Genomic DNA, 27,158 nt, shown 5'->3' on the forward strand with positions numbered 1-27,158 from the left:
AACACATTCTAACGTCATGTGTATTTAGCATTAGATAGCCAAAGGAAATGAGAATGCAAATGCACAAACTTGAAAAGTTCAGCTGGAGAATTACGTTTCAGAATCAGCTTGATTATTCTCACAAAACTGAGACCAAACTACAGTCGGCGGAGGGAACACTAGCTTATATTCATAGTATTGTGCATAATTTTATACAGAAAAAGCCATTAGGTTAGCAGAAGGAAACTATTTAGGTTAAGAAAAGAAAAACCAACAAAAGCCCTCAATAGTCTGTAAAGAAATACATTTTTTAAAAATCCAATTATTTCAAATCCACTGAACATTATATTCTCTGAATTAACCATGCATCACAGCTGGCAGGAACAACAAATCTTGTTTTCAACACAATTGTCACTGGATAAATCATGATAAGCGGTTTAGTGGCTGCCAATATTTTTCAATTAAAACACAATTCTTGTTTCATTTTGCAATGGAGAGGTTATTCCTGCTAATTCTGTTTTAAAATTGGTCTCTAACTAATTTTGAACTCCTCTGCTATTGGTGCTCAGTACTTTACAGGTAAGATGTTTTTTTTTTAAAAAAAGCAGCCACATCTGCTCTAAAGCTCAAATATCCATGCAAATTAGCTAAAACCACATACCAAGTAGCCAAGCGATTGATGCACTAACATCGCTTGGTTATTATTAAAAAAAAAAAAAAGGGGGGGTTTAGTGATTGGAAAAAAAGACTGGTCTAGCTAGACCTGTCAGTAACTGTGTTACCGACAGGTCTGCCTGTTTTTTTGCCATTGACACAGACATTTTGCATGTGTTACACGTATGCAAAATATCTGTTCTATAAAAAAAGAAAAGAAAAAAGTCCCCCACCACCAATGATGGCTCTCCCCCATGACCCCCAACAAATGAGGCATGAGAGAAAATTGGCAGGGGGTATGCCCCCGTGCCATGGCCCCTCCCCTGCCCCAGATAACCCCGAGCCACTGTATCCCCCAAACATGGCAGGAGGGATGCCCACTCCCTCCTGCCACGCAGAACACCTCTCCACCATGGTCCCAACTGCGCCAGGCACCCTGAGCTACTGTCCCCCTGAACCCAAAATAAATGGCAGGAGGGATGCCCACTCCCTCCTGCCACCAGATACCCCCCGAGCCTTCCCTGTACCTTTTTAAAAAGTTGGAAGCAGGAAGCCCGCTCTGCGGCTTCTGTTTCGGGCCCGCCAGTCATAAATGGTGGGCCTTCCCCTCCCTAGTGCATCAAGTGATGAACGGGGAGAGGCCAAAGGCCATGACTGGTTCAGTCGCCTAAGGCCCCTCCTGTGTTTCAGCTAACTATAGCCTTCCTTATATTTGTATCCACCTTCTCATACCATCGAGTGTTCATTGACCTGTTCCCCAGAGGAAGGCTATAGTTAGCCGAAACATGGACCATGTTGGGTATGCCACCAACTGTTGTGTTAGTCACTTTGTAAAGTGGATAACTGAATTTCTTTTATTGCATCTTAATAAATATCATGTCAAGAACATTGGACTCCACAGTTTTTGTTCCTTTTGTTTTGGGCCTACATTTTGGGGGCAATTTATTGAATTGCCACCTTAATTTATACTGGTTACATATTTCTACTTGTCAAGTCTACACAGAGGGCAGGAGGTCTACTGTATTTCTCTCAATTTTAATTCTGCCTAGCCATTACACAGGAAATTATTTCTCATATTAACAGAAGTTTAGTTATACATACCATATTTCTTGCGTATCTCATCATGCTTTGCCTTTCTTTCATTCTTTCTGTAATGAGAATTAGAATAAAACAAATATTACACTTTTGTGATCTGATAAGAGGAAGAAGAAAACTATTATCATAGTAATGTTTCCAAAGACACAGAACTGGGGAAGAACATCTTTGAAAGCAGGTATATGAAGAATGGAGTTAAAACCCTACTTCGTTTCATATCTAAATTAGAAAGTTCTGAAGGTAAATCAAATACTCTCAAACTTTAGAACTATAATCAGAGAAGGCCACAGCCTTTACACTAATTACTTACATAGGCCCGGATTCTATAAATGGCATCCCGCACAATCAGGACGCACATTTAAAAAAAAAAAACAAACCTCCCGAGGCAAGCCGCCTACATTGGAGGCGCCTCTGGGAGACTAGGGAGGCGCGCAAACCTACCTAAGGCTAGGCTTGGGCATGGTTTGGCCTGGAAGTAGCCTTAGGCGGACCTAGGTAGATGTATGCTTCTCCCTAGGCCAGCAAAATACTAGCCTACATTGTAAGTAGATGCAGCTGCTGAGCTTATCATGGCAAGGGATCTCCCTGCTGTGATAAGTTTAGCGGCCATCGCGGCAGGAGGGATGCCCAATCCCTCCTGCTGGAACCCCCTCCATAGATCGCCCAGCCCACCCCACCCCCTGGACCCCCTCCACCCCCACCCCTACTAGAACCCCTCGAACCCCCTTAGGCACCTGGGCCAATCAGGCATTAGGCCCCTCCTAGGTGCATCCCACAATGCACTGGGAAGGGGCAGGCCCAGTAGACAGAGGCAGGCCTGCCAGGCTGGGGGGACCCATCCGTCTGTTCAACAAAAAAGTTAGAAGGGTGTCTGGGGGTGGGTTAGGAAGGGTTCTAGTGGGGGTGGGTCTGGGGGGTGGGCGTTTCCAGGCGATCTACGTGGGAGGGTACCCTCCTGCCGTGCAATCTACGGGGGGGGGGGTTCCGGCAGGAGGGATTGGGCATCCCTCCTGCCGGTAGTCTTCGTGGGGGGGGGGGAGATGGGTTGCCACTAAACTTATTGTGGCAGGGAGATCCATTGCCGCGATAAGTTCAGTGGCAACCCAATTCTCTAACCGGCATCTGTAACATGCACATCAGTTAGAGAATCAGGTTCTTTTTCGGCGGGCTTTGGTGTGATTCTGTATAGGATGCCCGTCGGCTTCTGAGACTGGCCACCTTGTACAGAATCCGGGCTATAGTGTCCAGAAAAAAAGCTACCCCTTACAGAGTGTGAAAATACTTTGCAATTGTTTAAACATTTAGGGGTCCTTTTATCAAGCTGCACTAGCAGGATTAGCGCGTCGGACATTTCATCACACGCTAATCCCGCGGCCGGATAAAAAACTAACGCCTGCTCAATGCAGGCGTTAGCGGCTAACGCGGCAGGCAGTTTAACATGTGGTATTACGTGCGTTAAACCCTACCACAGCTTGATAAAAGGACCCCTTAATATGACCTTTGAAAATTAGTATTATGAGTTTTTTTCAGTCAATTCATAATTTTGATCAAAGTGTCCTCCTTCAACTTTAACATATTCATAGTCTTCAATGCCACTGAACTGTTAGCTCAGTAAATTCTGAGGTTTTGTTAATTAAGAGCTCAACAGTACTGCACGCTCGATGCACTGGAGCTTCATTCATCCTGTTCAAATATAGTGCTCAAAAATGTTTCAAATTTCAGGCAGAAGTTTCTGCTAAAACCATGTATATACTGAGACACTAACATCCAGTCTCCCTCACCCCTACCTCCCAGGCATACCTTAGAGAAATATTATCTAATATAAATAAAAGTAAATGTTTTCTGTACTTCTTTACAAGTAAAAGTGATAAAACATTTACTTAAGTACGTTAACTAGTTACTTTTACTTAGTTACTATACAACACTGGAAATTAAAAAATATAAGTTAAAAAATATTTTAGAGGGAAAGAGAGAGGCGGGGGGTCTGGAGAGTGGGGGAGGGAAAAGAGAGTATGCCTGTGGGATTGGGGTAGAGAGTGAGTGACAAAGTGCCTGGGGATAGTGAGAAACAGAGTATGAAGATGTGTCTAGGCAAATCTTAATTCCCCTTAAGGCACATCCTTACTGAGCCACCTTAACAGAGCACAGCCTAGGAAGCCTAAACAGGAGGGTATGGCCGATAAGGAGGGATAAAACATCTGAATAAGAGAAAATACATAACTAGGTCTGGCAGTGCTATAGAAATGATGTCGTAGTAGTAAAGTAGTAGTAGTAGTACCTCATATTTGGGTAGGAATAAAGTAGTAGTAGTACCTCGTATTTGGGTTAGAGAGCTGCACGGGAATGGGTCACGGGGATCCCATGGGGACGCCCCTCATGGTCTCGGGGATCCTGTGGGGTTGGGAGGCAGCTCGAGCCAAATGGATCATCTTCTTTTCCTGCCCTTTTGCATCTTCTTTTCCCGCCCTTCTGCTCCCAGCACACCACACGTAGCCGACCCAGAAGTCTTCCCCTGACGTCAGAGCTGACGTCAGAGATAAGGCTTCGGGTCAGCCATGTGGAGCAAGCAGGGCCCGCTGCCCTGTGAAGAAGTGCAGCACTTGGGAGACAGGAGGGGGCAGAAAAGGCAGGGCCCGCTGCCTTGCGAAGACGTGCAGCACTCGGGAGACAGGAGGGGGCAGAAAAGGCAGGGCCCGCTGCCCTGCAAAGACGTGCAGCACTCGGGAGACAAGAGGGGGCAGAAAAGGCAGAGCCCGCTGCCCTGCGAAGACGTGCAGCGCTCGGGAGACAGGAGGGGGGCAGAAAAGGCAGAGTCTGCTGCCCTGCGAAGAAGTGCAGCTCAGTCAGTCAGGAGAAACAGGGCTGTTTTGTGTTGTGTATTCAGAACCCATATCTGGTAAGTGATCATTTAAATGCATTTTTAGGGGCTTTCCTTTAGGCTTTGTCCTTTCAAAGTTTATTGTACTTTCTCTGGATTTTTGCTTTTCAGCACTGGGGGGGGGGGGGGTTAGCTTTCTTTAGACGGCCTGTTCCGTATTTTCTGTGTGTGTTTTATTGACTTCTGACCATATGCATATCATAGTGTACTGTTATCTAGTTTTTTTAAGGGGAAATCAGCATTTAAGAATTCTTTTTGTTAGTGTGTGTATCAAAGTGCAGGACTATACAAGTACAGAATGGAAGTGAGTCAATTGATGGGTCTGAAGTAATAGATAGAAGGTAAACAAAATACAATGTAAAAGGGAGAATTGGGCGTGAGTGTGTCAATGAGAGGGAAAGAGAGATGGTGTACACGGGGAATGGAAGAAGAGGAGAATTTTTGGTCATAGGGAAGGAATGAGGTACAGATGATAGGGAAGAAAAAGATGAGAGGGAGAAATGTTGTGGTGGAAAGGGTACAGTATGACAGATTGAAAGGGTTTCAAGAGGGAGGAATGTTGGACATAGTGGTGAAGGGAATGGAGGGAGAGATGTGGCATGGTACTGGAGAAATGTTGGGCATTGGGTTGGTGGGCAGGGGCAATAGATGCTGCACATGGTCCGGGGGATGACAGAGGGATAAATGCTGGACCATGGTAGGAGGAACCAATGGATAGCAACAGAAGAATTTACAGAAGATGGGAAAGTGGAAAAAAGAAACCGGGACTAACTTGATGGAAAAATAAGTTTCCAGACAACAAAGGTAAAAAACGGAATTTATTGACTAAAATATGTTAGCTTTGGGAAATGTATATGGCAGATGTCTTTGTTTTGTGTTCAAAAGAAAAGGAAATGCATTTCTGGTTTTATTTCTACAGTGTTGAAGTACTTGCTGACCCTTGCTGTGGCTGGTTGGGATCCCCAAGCACCGCCAGCAGAGGACCTCCTCTAGAGACGGCCAGAACTCCCCCTCCACCAAGCGCAACATTCGCTGGCAGCATCCATGAGCCACTGAAGTGCCAGCATCTGTGACTCAGGGACGCTACTGCTGCCTGCCAAGCTTGGCAAAAGGGACCCCCGGCCAACTGCAAAGGAAGTCCTCAGCTGACAGCTTGGGGGTTCCCATCAACTGAGTATTTATATTTTATATTTACATTAGAGGGTCTGGTAAAAACCCATTTACAAAGTATGTATTCTTCCCAATTAATATTTCCAAATTAATAAAGTATCTTTGCTTATTTGTAAATGGGTCTCCACCAGAGCCTTTAATTAACTATTTCTGAAGTTTATAGGGATGGGCGGGGACGGAGGGGATTCCTCGCAGGGACGGGTGGGGACAGAGGGATTCCTCACGGGGACGGAGGGATTCCTCACAGGGACGGGTGGGATTTTGGCGGGGACGGGTGGGATTTCTGTCCCCGCGCAACTCTCTAATTTGGGGCGCAACTCTCTAATTTGGGTCCCTTCGCCAGCTCACATGCCTAAATGAGCTGCTTCCTGCCTCCGCAGTCTAGTATCTTTCTCTCCTCCTTTATTGCTCCTCTTCCACAGACTGCCATCTCTCACTCTCTACCATACCCCTCCCCCACTGGAGGTAGAACGGAAGTAGGCCTAGGTTGGCTGGATCTAAGAGAGCACATTTTTAATACTGCTGGTCACACAGGCAAGGTTTGCAATTCTCTAGGAAGAGGGGGTGGGTTTGGAGATGTTGGGTCTGAAAGGAAGGAGGAGGAGAAAGAGATTCTGGAACCGAAGAGGGGAGGAAGGAACATTTGCTGGGCTCCGAGGGGAGGGGGGGGGCAGGAGGAAAGTAAGAAAAAGGGAGAGATGGCAGCTCTTGGTATGGGGAGGGGGGGGAAGAGAGATGCTAGCCTCCAGGTGTGGGAAACAGAAGAGAGATGCTAGCCCCCAGTGGTAGTGGTGGTAGGGATAGGACAGGAGCGAAAGAAAAGAGATACTGGTCCCTGGGGGTGGGAGTGGGGGGAAGAGGGAAGAGAGAGAGATAAGAACATAAGAAATATGTTGGTCCATCAAGCCCAGTAGCCCGTTCTCACGGTGGCCAATCCAGATCACTAGTACCTGGCCAAAACCCAAGGAGTAGCAATATTCTATGCTACCTATCCAGGGAAAGCAGTGGCTTCTCCCGTCTCCTTCTCAATAACAGACTATGGACATTTCCTCCAGGAAATTGTCCAAACCTTTTTTAAAGCCATCTACGCTATCCGTTCTTACCACAGTCTCTGACAATGCGTCCCAGAGCTTAACTATTCTCTGAGTGAAAAAAAATTTCCTACTATTAATTTTAAAAGTATTTCCCTGTGACTTCATCGAGTGTCCCTAGAAACATGTTGCCTGAATTTCTCTGCTAGAATTATTTTTCCTGCCATGGTAAGGTGCAGCCCATCATTACAATACAGTCTCTTGGTTCTTCCATGTATTGCCCCATCATCCTTCTTGATGACAACAGGCTTTGAGTCACCTATTGAAGTTCTCAGTGTTTTGTACTCTTTCCTCACCCTTTCCATAAGTAGGCAGTACTTCTAAAAAGCTAGTCTTTACAAAAGGTTTCAACCCCTCCCTCAGCTCCTGAAAAGCTTTCTGCACTGCAGGTAGGTTTTTGTTGGCTAGGTCATTTGTTCTGAAGTGGATAACAATATCAGGGTTCAAATTCTTTGTTTATTCCCTAATTATAGTCAGTATTTGTCTGGCATTCCTGGTAGTTGAGGATCCTGGAAGGCATTTTACTATTTTGAGTTCTTGTCCTGTGTTCCAAGGTAAATCCCTCTGATGATGGCTTTTTTATATGTGCTTTGGGAGTGCTTTTCTTCACACATTATCTTCACTGGTTCTAATTCCTCCTCAGTTCTTTTTATCTTGAGCATCACAATGCACTAATGGAGCATAGGGATTCTTTAGGGGCAACAATTGTGAAGGTGGATGTTTCTGTGTCACATGCTGCAGTCTACCTGAGTCTACTGTGATCCATTTATTCCTGGGTTTCTTTATTCTTTGGGGGAGTAGTGGTAAATTGGTATATTTATATGGGGTGATTGTAGCTGCTTTAATTGCCTCCAATTCTTGCTTAAGTTTACAGAGCTCCTCTTTGATACTAGCAAATTGGAGACACATGGGGCAAGCCTTGAGTCTCCAAATGGTGTGCCTGGGAACTAAAGCCCCACAATGAGTGCACTGAATGAAATTTATCTTGATTTGGTTGGAATTGGGATTGACTGAAACTTCTTGATTATTGAGCTATCTATATATGAGTTGCAAACCCTGGGATGGGATGGGTGAGGTATGGGGTGGGAAGGAGGGAAGGGAGATGCTTGTCCCTGGGGAGGGAGAGTGGTGTGAAAAAAAGGGAAGGGAGAAGATGGACATGAGGAGGATAGAGAGACACACAGAGGGATATGCTGGACAGAGGAAGGATATAGACACAGAGAGGAGATGCTGAAGAGGGCAAGAAAAAGGACACAAAGATGGGAGATGCTCAACATACCAACAGGACAGGGGCAGAGACACAGAGGAGAGGTACAGCATCAGCATCTATGAGACAGACTTGGTTTTTTCTGTTGTATAGAATTTTCTGGACCCCTGTTCGGTTGCAAAAGTTAGATAGTTCTAAGTCAAATAGATGCTGGCAATGTCATCTTGATATAGGGACAATGGATCATCTGCTGTTCTATTGTCCCTTGATACTTAAATTCTGAAGATCCATATGGGAGAAAATCAATGTGATATTGGAAGTTTCAATGTCATATGACATAGTCTTATTTGGAACTCTCTTAATACCCAAGAGTCCAACTGATGCAAATAAGAATAGATTACTTCTTATCATGACAGAAGTTGCTATGCAGCTAATTACGAAAAACTGGAAAAATTGGGATAGAATAAATTATAACTTTTGGTGGGAAACCTTGTGCCAATTTTATAAATTTGAGCGAATGAATTCAATACAATAGGGACACTATAATAAATTCAAAGAGATCTGGGGTCCATTAGCGAACTATTGCAAGAATTGATCATTTCTGAATGAGTGTCATACACATCCAGGTTGGGTGGGAGGGGGGGGGGTGATATGTACTTTATCTTATTTGATTGCTATAAGTGCTGTCTATTGTATCAATTGTTTGAAATTTGTTGCACTTTGTATTGGCTTTTTAAAAATGAATAAAGAATTGGAAAAAAAAAAAAATAACAAGCCTACACAAACTTTCAATAAATCTAGGAGCCAGTCCCCAAAACTTAGGAGCCAGCAGAGAAGACCTCTCTTGCTTCTTCTTCCCCACCCATGCAACATTGACCTGTGACATTTGGAGGAGGGAGGGTGGAATTCCTTCTCAAAATCACCAGTAACTCTTTCAGAAACAGACTTACTAAAGTTATTTTCCAATTTCTGTCTGTGGGCAAAGACATTTTAGTAACAGCACCCTATTGATAGGTGAAGCAAGGAGGTAACTGCCTTTTTGTTTCCCGTTATCACTATGGTTTGGGTCCCTACCAGTCTCCCTATCTCCCATACCATGCACCCAGCCTTTCTCTCTCATAACCAACCCCAGTCTTCACCCAATTTCTCTCTGAACTGTCACCTATTACCCTCACCTTGCAGGCTGAATTCACAGAAGAAACAAGATACTTCCCATGCCTGTGCTAAGATTCAGCTCTTTCTGTAAGCTTGAGCCTTGTAGTATAGGAAGTTTGGGCTTCTCTCACAGTTTCAAGTCCTGTGAGATTTGAAACTCTAAGACTTCCTGAACTTTCTGTACTGTGTGGCTGAAGCTTAAAGAGAGAGCAAGAGAGAGCTGAATCACATCATGATGCCAAAACAGGAAATACATCATTTGAGGCAGTTGTACAAAAAAACAAAATTGAGGGGCATGAAACCCTGGATGCTAGTGCCCAATTTCTAGGTGCCATGGCGCCGGGGATTTCTCACATCTTATATTACAATACTAGTCGTTAAGCCCGTTACATTAACGGGTGCTAGAATTTATGTCTGTATTTTTCTTTCTGTCTCTTTCCTCCCTCCATTTCCCTGTGTAGCGCTGTCTCTGCTTTCTTCCTCAGTCTCCACTCTCGAGCTGTAACATTACTGCTTAGCTTTTTCTCCCTGCAAGCATCTCTGCTCTCTTTCTCATCCCCAGTCTCTTTGCTATTTTTCTCTTCTTGCAGGGGTCTCTGCTCTCCTTTCTCTATATGTTCCTGATTCCTGCAAACTTCTGTTTTCTCTGTATGCTCTTGATCCTGTGTTTCCCTGTAGGTGTCTCTTCCTTTTTTTTTTTTTTTTATTCCTTCTTCACGTATGGTTGATTTATTAAAAGTTTTTATATTTTTCCTATTTGTTGCATGCCTGTCTCCTTGGCCGCTGTATGTTTCTCTTTTTTTGCTTTTTGTGTTTGTTTGTGTTTTTTTGCTTATTGTCTACTTGGTCGCTGTCAGTCTGTCTGTCTCATTGGCTGCTGTATGTCTTTTTTGCAGTCTAACTCCTTGGCCACTGTATGTCTGTATGGTTTATTTTCCTGAATTTATCCTTGGGCATTGTATTTTTCATTTTTTTCTGTTTGTCTCATTGGCTGTTTGTATTTTTTTTTTTTTTTTGCTGTCTCCTTGCCCACTGTCTCTCTGTCTGTCTCCTTGGCTGCTGTATGTCTGTTTGTCATTTTTTTTCCCTGTGTCTCTCTCTCTCCTTGTCCTCTGTGTTTTGTTATTTTTTCAATCTGTCTCTTTAGTCCCTGTCCTTCTGTGAGTGTCTGTGTGTCTCTCTCTCCTTGTCCTCTGTGTTTTGTTATTTTTTCAATCTGTCTCTTTAGCCCCCTGTCCTTCTGTGAGTGTCTGTGTGTCTCTCTCTCCTTGTCCTCTGTGTTTTGTTATTTTTTCAATCTGTCTCTTTAGCCCCCTGTCCTTCTGTGAGTGTCTGTGTGTCTCTCTCTCCTTGTCCTCTGTGTTTTGTTATTTTTTCAATCTGTCTCTTTAGCCCCCTGTCCTTCTGTGAGTGTCTGTGTGTCTCTCTCTCCTTGTCCTCTGTGTTTTGTTATTTTTTCAATCTGTCTCTTTAGCCCCCTGTCCTTCTGTGAGTGTCTGTGTGTCTCTCTCTCCTTGTCCTCTGTGTTTTGTTATTTTTTTAATCTGTCTCTTTAGCCCCCTGTCCTTCTGTGAGTGTCTGTGTGTCTCTCTCTCCTTGTCCTCTGTGTTTTGTTATTTTTTCAATCTGTCTCTTTAGCCCCCTGTCCTTCTGTGAGTGTCTGTGTGTCTCTCTCTCCTTGTACACTGTTGTTTTTTTGTTTTTTTCAATATCTCTTTAGCTCCTGATCCTCTCTCACTGACCCTTGCGCGACTGCATGTTATTCCGGCTGGGTTTCCATGGCAACCCTGCTCGCAGGTCTGTGAGTGTAGGGCCGTTTTGTCGGGTCTGGCGGCGCTGTGTAGCGGGGAGGCGGGGCCTCAGCACCGGTCGGGCGGCTCGCACCGCCGGCCCCCAGGAGCCCGAGGCTGGCGGCGGGGGAGGCAGGGACATGCCTGGTGTGCAATGGTGCAGGAGGAACGGAGATCAGCGGCTGGCTGCAGTCCTGCTTGTGGAGGCGATCGGCTGGTGACGTATAAGCGCGCATGCGCACTCCTTCGGCCACAGACCTACAGCGCACGGAACACGCAAATAAGAGTGCGCATGCGCGAGTTAGCATTTTATTATATAGGATGTCAGATTTTCTAATGTACAACTGCCAGAACTGGTTTAAGGCACGGATGGGGGACCTGTGAGAAAAACTTCAATCACTGGCCTTCAAACTCCAGCATAGAGATGGTATATAAGAACATAAGAATAGCCTTAATAGGTCCATCAAGCCCAGTAGCTGGTTCTCACTAATACCTGGCCAAAACCCAAGGAGTAGCGATATTCCATGCTACCGATCCAGGGCAAGCAGTGGCTTTCCTCATGTCTTTCTCAATAACAGACTAGGGACTTTTTCTCCAGGAACTTGTCCAAACCTTTCTTAAATATCTAACTTCGGGATGGGTCATCATCAGCACCTCTGAAGTCAGAGAAGACCTAAAAAAACAGGCCCTAAAGAAGAATCCAAAATTCTTAAAACTGCTAAGGATTGCTAAGAAGAAAGGTTTGAAGTATTACAGCCAGCAAGGTAATTATAAAGGTAGGCTTCTGTATTTGGTGGCAGACTGCTAGAGAACCTTTAGAGACCGAACTGGCAGATTTGTTAAGAGACAAAGCCTCTGTTGTCTTTGCATTAAAATAATTTTTATGTTGAACCTGAACTGCCAGCCTGAGTAAGAAGACAGGCTTATTTTGTGTGTTGAACTATTGGGCCAATGTTCAAAACCTAATGCTGGTGCTAGAGGCAATTAACTCCGGAATAGCATCGGCATTAGGGTGTGCAGGATGGTCTAATGGTTTCAGCGCCAGCGATGAAACCATTAGTTCAGACCACATTTAAGTGCACTTAAATACAGTCATTAGTTAGACTGCTGTATGTTTAAAAAAAGAATTAAAAAAAACCAGAAGGGCTGTCCAGTGCTGGAAAACAAGTGCCTGGTCTGGGGCAGCACTGAAGGTTAGCTGAGAGAATAGGTTTCTAAGAGCACCCCTATTCTCTCACCAACTCGACCACCCTGTCCCGCCAGATGGGCTCTCTGACCTGACCGCCCGGTTTGGCTGGGCCAGACCCCCTAACTATCACAGCCCTGGTGGTCTAGTAAATTGAAACTACCCCCATCCCTGGTGGTCTATGTAACTTAGTTGTAAGAGGCAGGAGGGATGCCTATTCCCTCCTACCTCTTGCTGCCCTTTTCAAAATATGGCACATCGCCCCTGCCTGCTGTATCCTGGGATGCATAGAGCAGGGCTTAAGTACCATATAAGGAGTTTAAAAAAAAAATCTGATGCTTTGGCCCTGTCTAGTGTATCTTAGGATACATTGGCAGGGGCAGGGGCGCCGCCATTTTGAAAAGGGCAGCCCAGAAAGTACATTAGGCCACAAGGGTCAGTGGCAGTTAGGGGGTTGGGCCTCGTCTGCTTAGGCTTGGGCTCAGGGAAGGGGCTGGCATGCTGTGGCATGTTTTGATTTTTTTTTTTACATGTACTTGACTTTCCTGTCAGTGCCTCAGCCAATCAGCACTCAGGCACTAACAGGAAAGTTAGCTCACAACACTGAGCTGCAAATTATTGCTGTGATTTTAACATGACATGAATCTGCATGTCCTTGAGCATGCTGTGCTGATTTTTCAGTGCTCTACCATGAATCTTTTGAACTTGGCCATGTATATGAATAAAGGATTTATTTTGCTGTCTTTAACAATTGTCTGGCTGGGTGTTAAGACACTCAAAGCCCCACTATCACAGAGAGAGACTGTGTGAAGGAGTTTGGGGGAGGAGAGAAAGATAAAGTACCTGGGTCAGGTTAGGGCAGGAGGGGGTATAGCAAATTTTCTGCTAGTTATGTTTTATCTGTGGGTTCTACTGGAATATTTGGGGAGGGGGATCTCAGGTGAAATAAGTCAAGGTCCAAAATTGTTTCTACTGGAAAGCCCAGTGTAACAGGGGTCCCTCAAACCTAATATTAATAATAAAAAGGCTGCTAGCCATTACTTCAAACCTCTATGACATTTTCTTATTCCTGGAAAATACCAAGATATAATTACATTTTATCTTTACTTAAGATGAAACAGACTCCTTACAAATGTATACAATATGCAGAATTTGCCTTTTGAATAAAAATCAGTATCTTAATATTAAGGTAAACATTTTCTTTTATTAAAAAGATTATGAAGCACAAATAGCAGGTGGTTAGTCTTAAGAATTTTAAGCCACTGGAAATCTATATGAAATGCAAGGCTTAGGGACAGAAAATAGCTTATAATTAAATCCATTTCAGAATGATTGCATGAATTATTAACTGATTCTTTTTTTGCATACAAAATTACCTCCAATGACACTGCTTTGGAAGCAGTGATACAATTACATGGGACATCCAGTTCCTAAAAATGATTTTCAACCTCTTTAGCTTACAGATATGAAAGCTGACTGGCTTGCTGCAGTCATGCTGGAGATCTCTGGGACATTCTTTTCTACTAAAAATTGTAGATAAACTTGAGGAAGATAATAAAGTTTTTTCTGAATGTTTGGCTGATCAGGCTCAAATGTTAGACCAGCAATCTATTAGAGATGAAACTATAGAGACTGTAACAAAAGCCCCTGGGACTCGGCACTTCAGGGGAAAGTGAAGAGCCTGTCACCCTTGACTCGGAGGGACAAGACTGGGTACCAGCCCTTCAGCACCATGGATAAGGTCATTGCTTCTAACAGAAAAGCTCAGAGACAGACTGCACAGTCAATTAATTCAGCATCAGTAGCCCTTGCTTTCTTGACACCATCTACTCAGGGTGAATTTCTTTCCACTACTTATATGGCTTCTTCCACCAGCAAAATACTACTTCTACTTAGAGAATAACCAACACTTTTTTCCTCTAATTAGATTTCCAAAGGATCTTCTTAAGTTATTACAGGTGGCATAAAATGCTGCCGCAAAAGTACTTTCTGAATATTCACGTTTCTCTCATATTTCTCTGGTATTGGAGCAACGGCACTGGCAAAGAATTAAATTTAAGATGTTAATTTTTGAGATTTTGAATAACATTGCCTTGCTAGTAATTGCAACTTTGCTACGTATCTTATCAACCTTCCAGAACACTGAAATCAGCAACAAAAGCTTTATTTGAGATTCCATCTGTCAGAAGTATTAGATTAGAAGAACACAGGAAATCTGCTTTTAATGTACTTGGTCCAACATTGTGGAATGCTTTACCTTAGCAGTTATGGATAATACAAAGCTTGAATATTTTAAAGAGAGATCTGAAGATACTGCTGTTTGAACAGGCCTACGGGATAGAGTAAAAACATGTATCTCATTTTCGTCTTAGCACTGCCCACCAATACAACTGGCTTCAGAAATTCTTACATTGCATAAAGGTCTTTTTACTAAACTGCGGTAAGTGCTAGTGCATACTTACTGAACGATAAAAGGGCTTACTGTGGGACATAGGCTGATGTCTGGCAGTAAGTTTGCCTATGCATGCTAAAAAGCACAGTTACTTACCGTAACAGGTGTTATCCAGGGACAGCAGGCAGATATTCTTAACACATGGGTGACGTCACCGACGGAGCCCTCGGTACGGACCTTTTTAACTAGAAGTTTCTAGTTGGCCGCACCGCGCGTGCGCGAGTGCCTTCCCGCCCGACGGAGGAGTGCGTGGTCCCCAGTTAGGATAAGCCAGCTAAGAAGCCAACCCGGGGAGGTGGGTGGGACGTAAGAATATCTGCCTGCTGTCCCTGGATAACACCTGTTACGGTAAGTAACTGTGCTTTATCCCAGGACAAGCAGGCAGCATATTCTTAACACATGGGTGACCTCCAAGCTAACAAAGAGGGAGGTGGGATGGTTGGCCATCAGGAAAATAAATTTTGTAACACAGATTGGCCGAAGTGTCCATCCCGTCTGGAGAACGCATCCAGACAGTAGTGAGTAGTGAACGTGTGAACTGAGGACCAAGTGGCCGCCTTGCAGATTTCCTCGATGGGCGTGGAACGGAGGAAAGCTACAGAAGCAGCCATAGCTCGGACTCTGTGGGCCGTGACAGTTCCTTCCAGTGAGAGACCGGCCCGAGCATAGCAGAATGCAATACAGGCAGCAAGCCAATTTGAAAGTGTCCGTTTGGAGACAGGACGACCCAAACGGTTGGGATCGAAAGATAAAAATAGCTGAGGGGATGTTCGGTGAGCTCTGGTACGATCAAGGTAGTAAGCAAGGGCACGCTTACAATCCAGCGTGTGCAACGCCTGTTCCCCAGGATGCGAGTGCGGCTTAGGGAAGAAGACGGGCAACACAATGGACTGGTTGAGGTGAAAAGCCGAGACCACCTTGGGAAGGAATTTAGGGTGGGTACGCAGAACAACCTTGTCATGGTGAAAAACAGTGAATGGTGGGTCAGCAACCAGTGCATGCAGTTCGCTAACCCTCCTGGCAGAGGTGATGGCAATTAGGAAAAGCACCTTCCAGGTAAGAAGCCTGAGTGAAGTAGTGGCAAGAGGCTCAAACGGAGGTTTCATGAGTGCTGAGAGAACCACATTGAGGTCCCAGACGACAGGAGGAGGCTTGAGAGGCGGTTTGATATTGAAGAGACCTCTCATAAATCTGGAAACCAGAGGATGAGCCGTGAGGGGTTTTCCGAGAATAGGCTCATGAAACGCAGTGATGGCACTGAGGTGGACTCTGATGGAGGTAGTTTTGAGGCCAGCATTGGACAGCGAGAGCAAATATTCCAATACAGTTTCCACCGCTAAGGAGGTGGGTTCCTGATGATGCCAGAGACACCACGAGGAGAATCTGGTCCATTTCTGATGGTAACATTGGAGGGTGGCTGGCTTCCTGGAGGCGTCCAAGATGAGGCGGACCGGCTGAGATAGGTTCTCTGGAGAGGTCAGCCCGAGAGAAACCAAGCTGTCAGGTGGAGCGAAGACAGATTGGGATGCAGTAGAGACTGATGTTGCTGCGTAAGTAGAGTAGGAAACACAGGAAGGAGAATGGGTTCCCTGGAGCTGAGTTGGAGCAGGAGTGAGAACCAGTGTTGGCGAGGCCACCGAGGTGCGATAAGAATCATGGTGGCGTTGTCCTTGCGGAGTTTGGACAAGGTCCGCAACATCAGAGGAAGTGGAGGGAAGGCATACAGGAACCGATCCCTCCAGTCGAGCAGGAATGCATCCGGAGCCAGACGGTGAGGAGAGTAGAGTCTGGAACAGAATTGGGGCAGCTGATGGTTGTGAGGTGCTGCAAAGAGGTCCACCTGCGGAGTGCCCCATCGAGCAAAGATGGAGAGCAGAGTCGGAGGGTCCAACGTCCACTCGTGAGGTTGAAGGATGCGGCTGAGATTGTCGGCCAGAGAGTTCTGTTCGCCCTGGATATAGACCGCCCTGAGAAAGAGATTGCGGTCCGTGGCCCAGGTCCAGATGCGCAGAGCCTCCAAACAAAGGGGGCGAGATCCGGTGCCGCCTTGCTTGTTTATGTAGTACATGGCGACTTGATTGTCTGTGCACAGGAGGAGGACTTGAGGGCAGAGAAGATGTTGGAAAGCCTTGAGGGCGTAGAACATGGCTCTGAGTTCCAGGAAATTTATGTGATGACGACGCTCCTGTGGGGTCCAAAGTCCCTGGGTGCGTAGATCTCCTAGGTGAGCTCCCCACGCGTAGGGGGACGCATCCGTGGTGATGATCATAGAGTGAGGGGGCAGATGAAAGAGCAGACCCCTGGAAAGATTTGAGGAGTTCAACCACCATTGGAGAGATTGCTGAAGAGATGATGTCACAGAGATGGGATGAGAAAGAAGATCTGTAGTCTGCGACCATTGGTTGGCGAGAGTCCACTGAGGCGTACGAAGGTGGAGACGTGCCAGAGGAAGGACATGCACCGTCGAGGCCATGTGACCCAGGAGGACCATCATCTGTCGGGCAGGAATGGAGGGGTGCATGAGTACCTGACGGCAGAGATGGAGCAGGGTCCGCTGGCGATCGGAGGGGAGAAAGGCCCTCATCAGCGTGGTGTCCAGAACTGCTCCAATGAATTGAAGTCGCTGGGTGGGAAGCAGATGCGACTTGGGGTAGTTGATCTCGAACCCCAGGAGGTGGAGGAGAGAGATGGTGTGATGAGTAGCTTGTAGCACGAGTTGAGATGAAGGTGCTTTCACCAACCAATCGTCCAAGTAGGGGAACACCTGGAGGTTGTGAGACCTGAGGAAGGCCGCCACCACTATAAGGCACTTGGTGAAGACTCTGGGGGAGGAAGCGAGGCCAAACGGTAGCACTTTGTACTGATAGTGGTGGTGTAGCACCTGGAACCGCAGGTAGCGGCGAGAATTCTGATTGATGGAGATGTGAGTGTAGGCCTCTTTGAGGTCCAGGGAACATAGCCAGTCGTGTTGAGAAAGAAGAGGGTAAAGCGTGGCAAGGGAGAGCATTCTGAACTTTTCCTTGACCAGGCACTTGTTGAGGTCCCTGAGATCGAGAATGGGACGGAGGTCTCCCGTCTTTTTGGGAACCAGGAAGTAGCGGGAGTAGAATCCCTGACCCCTTTGATCTGGAGGTACTTCTTCGATGGCATTGAGAAGGAGGAGGGATTGAACCTCCCTCAGGAGGAGGGGGGGTTTGAGATGAGTGTGAAGCAGACTCTACGGGAAGGTTGTCCGGTGGAAGAGTCAGGAAGTTGAGAGAGTAGCCGTGGCGGATGATGTTGAGGACCCACTGGTCCGACGTGATGACTTCCCAACGGCTGGAGAAAATGGTGAGACGACCCCCGATAGGCTGTGGAAGAGGCAGCGAGGGTGGATGACTGGCTATGCCCTGGAGAGAAGAGTCAAAAGGGCTGAGATTGCTTAGCAGGCTGAGGAGGCTTAGAGGGTTGAGTGGCCTGAGATCGAGCCTGGGCATGGTGCTGCTGTTGACGGGGTCGCCGAGATTGTTGGGGAGGCGGATTGAGTGGCCTGGCTGAGAACCTCCGCTGGTAAGATGATTGAGGCCGATAGGGTCGGGCAGGCGGAGCCTTCTTTTTCGGCTTGATCAGGGTGTCCCACCTGGTCTCATGGGCCGAGAGTTTCTGGGTGGTGGAATCCAGTGACTCTCCAAAGAGTTCATCCCCGAGACAGGGGGCGTTGGCCAAACGATCCTGGTGGTTGATGTCCAGGTCGGAGACTCTGAGCCAGGCTAAGCGACGCATGGCTACGGCCATGGCAGAGGCCCGAGAGGTGAGTTCGAAGGAGTCATATATTGAGCGGACCATATATTTGCGCATTTGGAGAAGGCCAGAGATGTGTTGTTGGAATAGCGGGACCTTGCGCTCAGGAAGGTACTTCTGGAGGGCAGACAGTTGTTGGACCAAGTGTTTCAGGTAGAAAGAAAAATGGAAGGAATAGTTGTTTGCCCTGTTGGCAAGCATGGCATTCTGGTAAAGCCTCTTGCCAAACTTGTCCATGGTCTTACCTTCTCTGCCAGGAGGGGTAGAGGCATAGACACTGGAGCCCTGAGTCTTTTTTAAGGTGGATTCCACCAAAAGGGACTCATGGGGCAATTGAGATTTGTCGAATCCAGGTATAGGGATGACACGGTAAAGGTTGTCCAGTTTACGGGGGGCTCCCGGTACCGTGAGGGGATTTTCCAAGTTTTTGTAAAACGTTTCCCGTAGGATGTCATGCACGGGAAGCTTGAGGAACTCCTTGGGAGGTTGCTCAAAGTCTAAAGCCTCTAGAAAGGCTTGAGACTTTTTTGAGTCAGATTCTAGGGGAAGGGACAGGGCAGCAGACATTTCCCTCAGAAATTTAGAAAAAGAGGACTGCTCTGGTTTAGAGGTGGCATCGGGTGCCGATGGTTCCTCATCAGATGAGGAGGGATCCTCCTCGGTACCGAGAGGAGTTTCCTTCCATAAGTCAGGGTCCCTGACCTCTGGTGCATGTCGAGACACCGGGGTGGAGGGCGCGGTATGGCGAGTCTTGGACAAAGACTTTCCAGAGCGCACCGAAACGGTACCAGGGGAGGACGACCGGCGTCGATCTCGGTCCCGAGAAGAATGCCGTACCGCCTGGTGCCGAGGAGGATCCAATGTGGCCTGAGAATGAACCACCGGATCGCCATGAAGTTGTTGGGCCGAAAGGATCGGCATGGAGGTGTTCACCGGTACCGAAGGGGTGGATACCGGGGGCTCGGTACGGGGCTCGGGCCGGTCTGGTACCGGAAGGAGCGGTGCCAGGATAGTGGGCAACAGTTGTTCAAGTTGTTTCTTCAACTGCTCCTGGAGTTGAGCCTTTAAGATGGCCGAGATACGGTCATCTAGGGGTGGCATCGGAACCGCTTTCTTTTTCTTCAGTTCCTTGGATGCCGCTCCACGCCCCGGCGATGAGGAGGCCGATGACGAGGCACTCACCGAGGTCGGGGCGGAGCGTTTGCGGGACCGGTGCGATACCGGTAGGGACGGTGTCGCCACCGTAGCTGGAGGGCGCTCGAGGGAAGAGGAAGGCTTCTTAGCCGGCTTACCTGGCGCCAGCGACGCCGATGTGGGGTCGGTCGGTGTCGAGGTCGACGGTGCCGATTTTTGAGGTACCGCCGTTGAAGGTGAAGAGTCCATCGCCGACTCGGTGCCGAAGAGAAGAGTTTGTTGAATTCTTCGGTTTTTAAGAGTTCTCTTTTGAAGAGTGGCACAGCGGGTGCAGGAGTCCGCCCGATGCTCCGGACCCAGACACTGCAAACACCAATTGTGTGGGTCAGTTATGGAGATCGGGCGTGCACACCGCTGGCACTTCTTAAAACCGACCTGCGGGGGCATGAAGGGAAAGATAGCCTCCGCAAAATCGAAGCCCGAGGCCTGTATACTGGCAACAGGCCCCGCCGGGGCAAAAACGAAAGAAAAAAGGCGAAAAAAGAAAAGTTTTTTTTTTTTTTTTTTGCAAATCAAAGAAAAGTAAACCCGAAGGTAAAGAGAGAAAAAATAAGGAAAAAAGCGCGAGCGGGAAGGCAAAAAAGTGGATTCAACGGCCGTTGAAAAAACACACGTGTCTTCTTCGCTCCGCGGAAACGAAGAAACTGGGGACCACGCACTCCTCCGTCGGGCGGGAAGGCACTCGCGCACGCGCGGTGCGGCCAACTAGAAACTTCTAGTTAAAAAGGTCCGTACCGAGGGCTCCGTCGGTGACGTCACCCATGTGTTAAGAATATGCTGCCTGCTTGTCCTGGGATAATAATTTTTCTTAATTTTGTCTAAGGGGACATGTTTGAGAATGCAGAGTAGGCGTGACAGTACTAATCTGTTAGCGCTTGATGCACTACCATGCTTTAATTGATTAGTGCGGGGTTAGCATATTGGCCCTTACTGCTTATAAAATAAGTGTCTGTAAGGGCTTTTTAATGGTCGTGTGCCAATGGTGAAATTAGCATGTCGCCATTAATTAGGAAAATGGAAAAGTCGCCCATTTTCCAGCTGAGGCACATGTGACCCTAACGCGCGGGAAAGACACACGTAAGTGGCACGCAAAGGCCACTTTTGCCGCAGCTTTGAAAAAGGACCCCATAATGATTTAAGCGACTGTTGTGCAATATGGCTGAATGACAGAATCTAGAAATGTGTTATTTTTGCTTACACTGATGTACATTATAATTTTATTGTAAGCTGCCAAGAACTTGGAGATTGTGTAGGTTACAAAATGATGTAAGTAACCCCCCCTTTTACAAAAGCGTAGCATAGATTTTAGTGCCAGCCGCGGCGATAACAGCTCCTAGGCTCATAGAAATTCTATGAGCGCCAGAGCTGTTACTGCTGCAGCCGACGCTGAAAAAACGCACTACGTTTTTGTAAAAGGGGGAGGTGGTGACCCATCAAATGCACACCAACAATTGCGCTCAACTGCGTGCACCGTCAAATGCATGCATGACAAATGCGCGCCAAATCCTGTGCAATGTATAATCATGTTAAAATCAGTAAGCTTTTGCGCACATTTGAAGGCGTACCGTGCAAGGTAGGGTGAAATAGTGCCATAAATACATTGTGAACACTGACAGCAGATCAAGCTACAGTCAAGATGCAGTCAACAGTCGAACCGCCAACAACACGTCTAAAACAAGAAGACTCGGAGGTAAACTTTAAAAAAAAAAAACAAACCCAAAACTTATTCAAGAGCCAAGAAACAGCTTCTGTGATCAAAGTGGATATATACCCATTGAGGTTGGACAAGGAAATCTGCTTGTCCCTTACTACCTATTGGCAACAGAGATGCCATGTGTATCTGAAACTAACAAATGCTGCCTGCTCCCTGTTTGGAACTCCTGTCACCAGCACATCAGAACATTCTTTTTAATTTCAGAATGAAAAATTGAAGAACATAAATGGAACAGAACTCTGGTTCTGTAGATGGTTTATTATTTTTACACAGTTTAGAATGATTTTCTCATAGTGCACTAGGTGAGACCTGAACGGTAGTGACAGGTAATTCAATGGCACATTAAGGGTTTGATTCGGTGATTTTTTTTACCTGTATAGGCAGAATAGGGAAACAACTTTAGGGCTCCTTTTATGAAGGTGTGCTAGCGTTTTTACGCGCTAGCCGAAAAACTACCGCCTGCTTAAAAGAAGGTGGTAGCGGTTAGCGTGCGCTAAAACCGCTAGTGCACCTTTGTAAAAGGAGCCTTTAGTATATCAGGCCCTATGTAGGAGCTGGAGTAGATCCAGGAGTAGGAATAATTAGTGGCTACTAAGTTATTGGGTTTGCACCTATAGCTGAAGAAAATTTGTCAAGGCCTGAACTACAGCTGCTTGTGACGCGATTCCTTCTCCTATTTCAGAGACTGCTATCACACTTTGGATTGCCTATGAATTTCTGCTTGTGAAGGAGATGTGCCCAGTGCCCTGTCAAGGTTCCTTTTATGTGAGGCAGAGTGACTGAACAGATGGCTGTCAGTGTTGCTCACATTCATTCCACAGGAGGGTCCAATTATTTACACCTGAAATGCCACTCATAACAGAACTTTGTTTCGTGTCTATTGTTACAATGGTGTAAAGTGGATTTATGTGCCCTGATCCAGTAAATACATGCATTCACTAGAAGAATACCAAGCTGCTACAGGAACGGATAAATGGAACTGTTAAGCACAATACAAAGGCTTCAAAACATAGGAAGTATTAATCCTATGAAGTCAATTATTACAAGTTATTTTAGTGCGGATGTCAGAGGTGTTAAAAAGAACTTTGGGGCCCTACTTATTACAGATATTTGGACTTAGACCCTCAAACAATTCCAAACAATTATTGCAGCTTGATCACTTAATAAGCAGTAGCTAGAGACCAAACTAGGGCTACCTCCTTATCCTAATGAACCTGCAATAAGACAAAGGCCAGAAATATTTCTCAAGCTTTTTTCTTGATTATGATTATTGACAGCTTCTATACCTGCTACTAATAACTGGGGAGTCAATTCTGAGCGGTCTACATGAGCCTCTGCAAAGGCGCTACACTACATGACCTTCTGTAAAGCTGTTATGATACATTAGCTTCTGCAGAGATGTTACCATAAGGAGTTGTGAGGTGTTACAATGCATGGCCTCTATACTGAAATACCTGTGGTGGTGTTACAGAGTTATTAATCCTACTTATATGCGCATGTTTATACCAAAGTAACTGTCCTATGTATGTACACATGTAATACTAGGTTTACTATAGCAGCTAAATACACTATACATTTTTTTTAAATACCTCTTAAGGAGGTTGACCATTTCAACTAACTATAATCTATTTACATGCATCCCTGAAAGTTCTAGTTCCCTCTCTCTATCAACTTGATGTGATTTTATTTTTGTGGCTGAAAACTCACATGATCCCAGATGATAAACAAAGTAAGTTATTATTCAAACATATTCAGTACATCCGTTGTGTTTCTCAAGGATTCAACGAAATAGAAATACATCAACTGTCTGATCTACTGGTCATGTCTGATATACACAGGCTTACAAATGCTCACATGACTGTATTGGGAATGTAGTGGAGGGTCTATGTGCAAGATGAATGCATGGATATAAAAGAGTGATGGTATGTATGACCATTTTCTTCTTTTCCTTCACTTTCTTCCCCTACACTTTTTCAAGCTACATTGTTTTCTATATCAACCTATGCACATGCTTTCCCTTTTCTTCCCTCACATCCCCATCAATTAATCCCTTTTCTTTTGCCCTCCTTCCCACTATAGGGTCACCACCTCTCAACCACTTCTCTCTCTCTCTCAATCCCCAGGTTCATGCCTTCAAACTCATCCCCTCATTTATAAGCTCTTTCCTTACTATCCACAAGGCTCACCTCCTCACACTCATTTCAACCCCTTCTAAAACTCTTGGCCTCCAGAATCACTTAACCCCAGTTTTAACTACAGTACTCATTTACTCTGCCACCTCCCAACCAGGTTCCTCCCTCACACTTACCCCCAGATTCAATCCACTTCTCCAAAGCTTCATTTCTCTTCTCTCACTCCTCCCAGGCTTGCTTCTGCCAGATTTGGTCATGTCAGACACTCATGCCTTGCCGCTCCCCTCCTAAGGTTGACAACCTCACTCCTTTGGCAGCCAGAGTTCCAATTACCTTTTGAATAGTGCCAGTTATATCCAATGAGAGTTGCCAGGATAATTATGGGGGTGCCTCTGGTCATCTCTTCCTTATGTCTTCTGGAGAAATATAGTGGTGACCATTGAGGCCTGACCTGCTCAGTGATTGGCACCAGAAGGAAGGGAAAGCAGGTCTGGGAAAATGATAATAATTCAGATCATTTGTGCTGCAGGCGGTGATGAATAGACCTGGGAAGATGGTGATGGTTTGAACCAGAAGTGATCACCAGCTAGAGACAAGCAGATAGTGGTAATAGAACTGAGCAAGTCCAGAATGGGAGTGTTAGCAATGAAGGGATGACAGAAGTTCCAGGCTGTAAGCGGTAATTTCTGGTAGGGAAGAGCAGTGATTGTGAGCAATGTTTATCTGGTTCCTCTTACAAAATCCCAGGCTTGATGTGTACCTCATGGTGGTATATTTTTTTCCTTGTGCAGACATGCTTGCAAACCCAAATGTGATTTTGCAACCTCATTTGAGAATTGATAGCGATTCACCAACACGTGAAATCTCAGGAACTTTCTGTGTGCTGGGAAGTTTGGAATGTGGAGACAAACCTTCGTCAAATCCATGGAGGCCAGAAAACTCTCCCAACTGACTGCTGCAATGAAATATCTCACTGTCTCCTTCTGAAAACCGTGGAACCCTCAGGGCCGCATTGACATGTTTGAGATCCAGAATGGACCTCCAGTCATTGACATCTTTGCTGGGCACAGCAAAGTATATCAAATATCTGCCTGAGTCCGAGTGTTCTTTCAAACTGGTTCTATGGCTTGAATATCCAGCAATCTATTTAATGTTGCCCAGACTTGGACCGCCTGATCCAGAAGGACCACCAGAGAATCCACAAATCAATCAGACAGGGGATATGCAAACTCTATTTTGTAACCTTCGCTGACAATATTCAAGACCCAAAGATCTGTCGTTATGCTTTTCCAGACCTCTAGAAAGTCCGAGAGTCAACCCCCAATTTTCTGAACAGCAGCTGGAGGCCTGGCATCACTGTGATTTCTTGGTTGCCGTTGTGGCCCAGGAACCTGTATTTTGGATTTTACAGCTTCTGGAATATCTTTTTCTGGAACCTTGTTAGGATCTCTGAGAAGAGCCTCTTGGTGAAAATGTTGGGACCCCTGAAAGGAACTCCAATTCTGGCTTTTAGCTGCTTGAGGTCTGCTGTCTGGTAAGGATTTGGGATGACGATCATGTCACTGGCTATAATATCATACAGGCTTTTGCCAAAAAATTTCTGTCCCTTGAATAGGAGCCTGATAAGCATAGCCTTGGAGGTTGAATCATCCACCCATTATCTGATCCACATGCGTCGGGCAGAGATGGAGTATGTGGAGACTCTCACCAAGAGTCTATTACAATATAAAGTGCATCAGTCACATAGTTCACCCCTGCCAACACGAGCTGAGGTAATAGCTAAGCTGCTGTCATGTCTAGGGTTCACAGCCGTGAATGGCAAGCACGTGCTAAGAAAGAAGCAGCTGACGCCACCTTAACTCCCAGGACCAGGGCCTCAAACTGCCTCCTGAGGGCCATATCCACCTCTGCAGTCCTGTGCATCCTTTAACACGACTCCTCCCTCACTGGGTAAGGACGTACATTTAGTCACCTGTGCCACCAGGAAGTCTACCTTTGGCATAGATAATATTTGCTGGAACTCTTGATCCAGAGGAAACAGCCTATCATGGCTTTCGTCCCTTTGAGAGAGCCTTCTGGAACCTCCCAGGGCTCTATAACCAGGAGTTTCATGTCTGGGTGCAAAGGACATGGACTGAGATTGAACCCCGCTCAAAAGAGAACACTGAGATGACTGGAGCTGAGGCAGATCAATCTTGAGCTCATGAAGAGACTCATTAATAATGTCTGGCAGGGCCAAATACTTGAACAGCTGCTATATGGAAGGATCCTCCTGATCCTCCACATAGGAGGCTGAAACTCTCATCAGGTACACCTCACTGAGACAGTAAAGAGATCAAGACTGAAATTTTGTCCCCTGAATCCCTGTCTGACCTACAATCAGAGTCAGGGAGTAGAAGAAGTGCTGAGAATTCTTAGAGGTGTACGCAGAGGATCGCTCTTCAGCGGACTTAAATTACGTATTTTGGCCGTGCACATATACATGTCACAGCAGATTAATAAACTCTGGGGTAAAGACCTTAGTAGGCAACTCTCCTTCCCCTTTAGAAGAAAGAAGATGCCTCTTCTTTGGCTGCAGAGCCTCTGTGCCAGTTCAGTGCGCCGTGCGACTACTCCGGGGCTCCAGGGGAAATTATTGTTCCTAACATGTTCCAAAGCCATGTGCCATGCCCCAGAGGCTGAATTGGAGCTAAATTCAAAGTTCCTGCCTACTCGCATTGCTCGATGCGGCACATAGCTCAAGGGCGTTCTTCCACCACCCATCTTTTGCAAACAAGGCATGATATAGGGGTATTAGAATCAGAGAGCTCCATTCCTGGCATTCTGGAAAGAAAATGAGGTGTTTTGGAGAAGTTTGGGAACTTAGCAAAAAACAAATTGGGAAAATCCAAGATGGCTGCCACTAGAGAATTTTATTGCTAAAAAACAGCTTAAAATCATCTCAGGGTTAACCAAAAACCTAGGTCCTAGCTGTATAAAGAGTTGAAAACAGCTTTTGAAGACCCTCCCCCCCATTTTCTCATAGGCTGTCAGGCACATTGTGAAATACAAAACCTGAAAAGGGGCTCCATATTTTGTACTAAATACAGTACAAAGATATCTGCAATTAATATTTCTCCAAACTAACATATTTCAATTAATACATTCCAAATAAAACACTTTATTCTACTTTTGCTTTCTGGATGGTTTAATCTTCTTTTATGTAATGTAATTGTAATGTAATTTATTTCTTATATACCGCTACATCCGTTAAGTTCTAAGCGGTTTACAGAAAATATACATTAAAATTAAAAAATATGAAAATAATAAAGGTACTTAAAAAAAATTCCCTTTCTGTCCCGAAGGCTCACAATCTAACTAAAGTACCTGGAGATTAAGAAATTAATTAAAATAAAGATAGAAGAGGGAATAGAAATAAACATTTTAACAAGACAGCATTGAATTAAATTCTTTGGTAGATAGAAGAGAGAAGATCAAAGAGTAAATGCATAAGAGGAAACCGTTAAACAATAGAATTCTGGCGAAGTTCAAAATGATAGAAATGTTATAAAACGAAGAAAAAAGGCATAACAATAAGTAAGATTAAAGATAATTCATAAACAAGTAGGGAAAGAAAATAAAATAACACATTGTCTTTAAAAAAGAGCTTTTTCATGGTAGAGAATTGGATGATTGTTCCAG

The 27,158-nt window shown here is 45.6% G+C and overlaps 1 protein-coding gene across 1 annotated transcript in view; it reads right to left on the minus strand.

The window, feature by feature from the left end:
* LOC117354177 (pituitary tumor-transforming gene 1 protein-interacting protein-like) overlaps positions 1-27,158 on the minus strand; it is a 108,677-nt gene that overhangs the window by 23,847 nt on the left and 57,672 nt on the right. The window contains exon 6 of the mRNA XM_033931190.1: positions 1,735-1,781. Coding sequence (XP_033787081.1) covers positions 1,735-1,781 — 47 coding nt within the window. The remainder of the gene's footprint in view (positions 1-1,734; positions 1,782-27,158) is intronic.

The sequence above is a fragment of the Geotrypetes seraphini genome, chromosome 2 (assembly GCF_902459505.1).
Source record: "Geotrypetes seraphini chromosome 2, aGeoSer1.1, whole genome shotgun sequence".
NCBI lineage: Eukaryota > Metazoa > Chordata > Amphibia > Gymnophiona > Dermophiidae > Geotrypetes > Geotrypetes seraphini.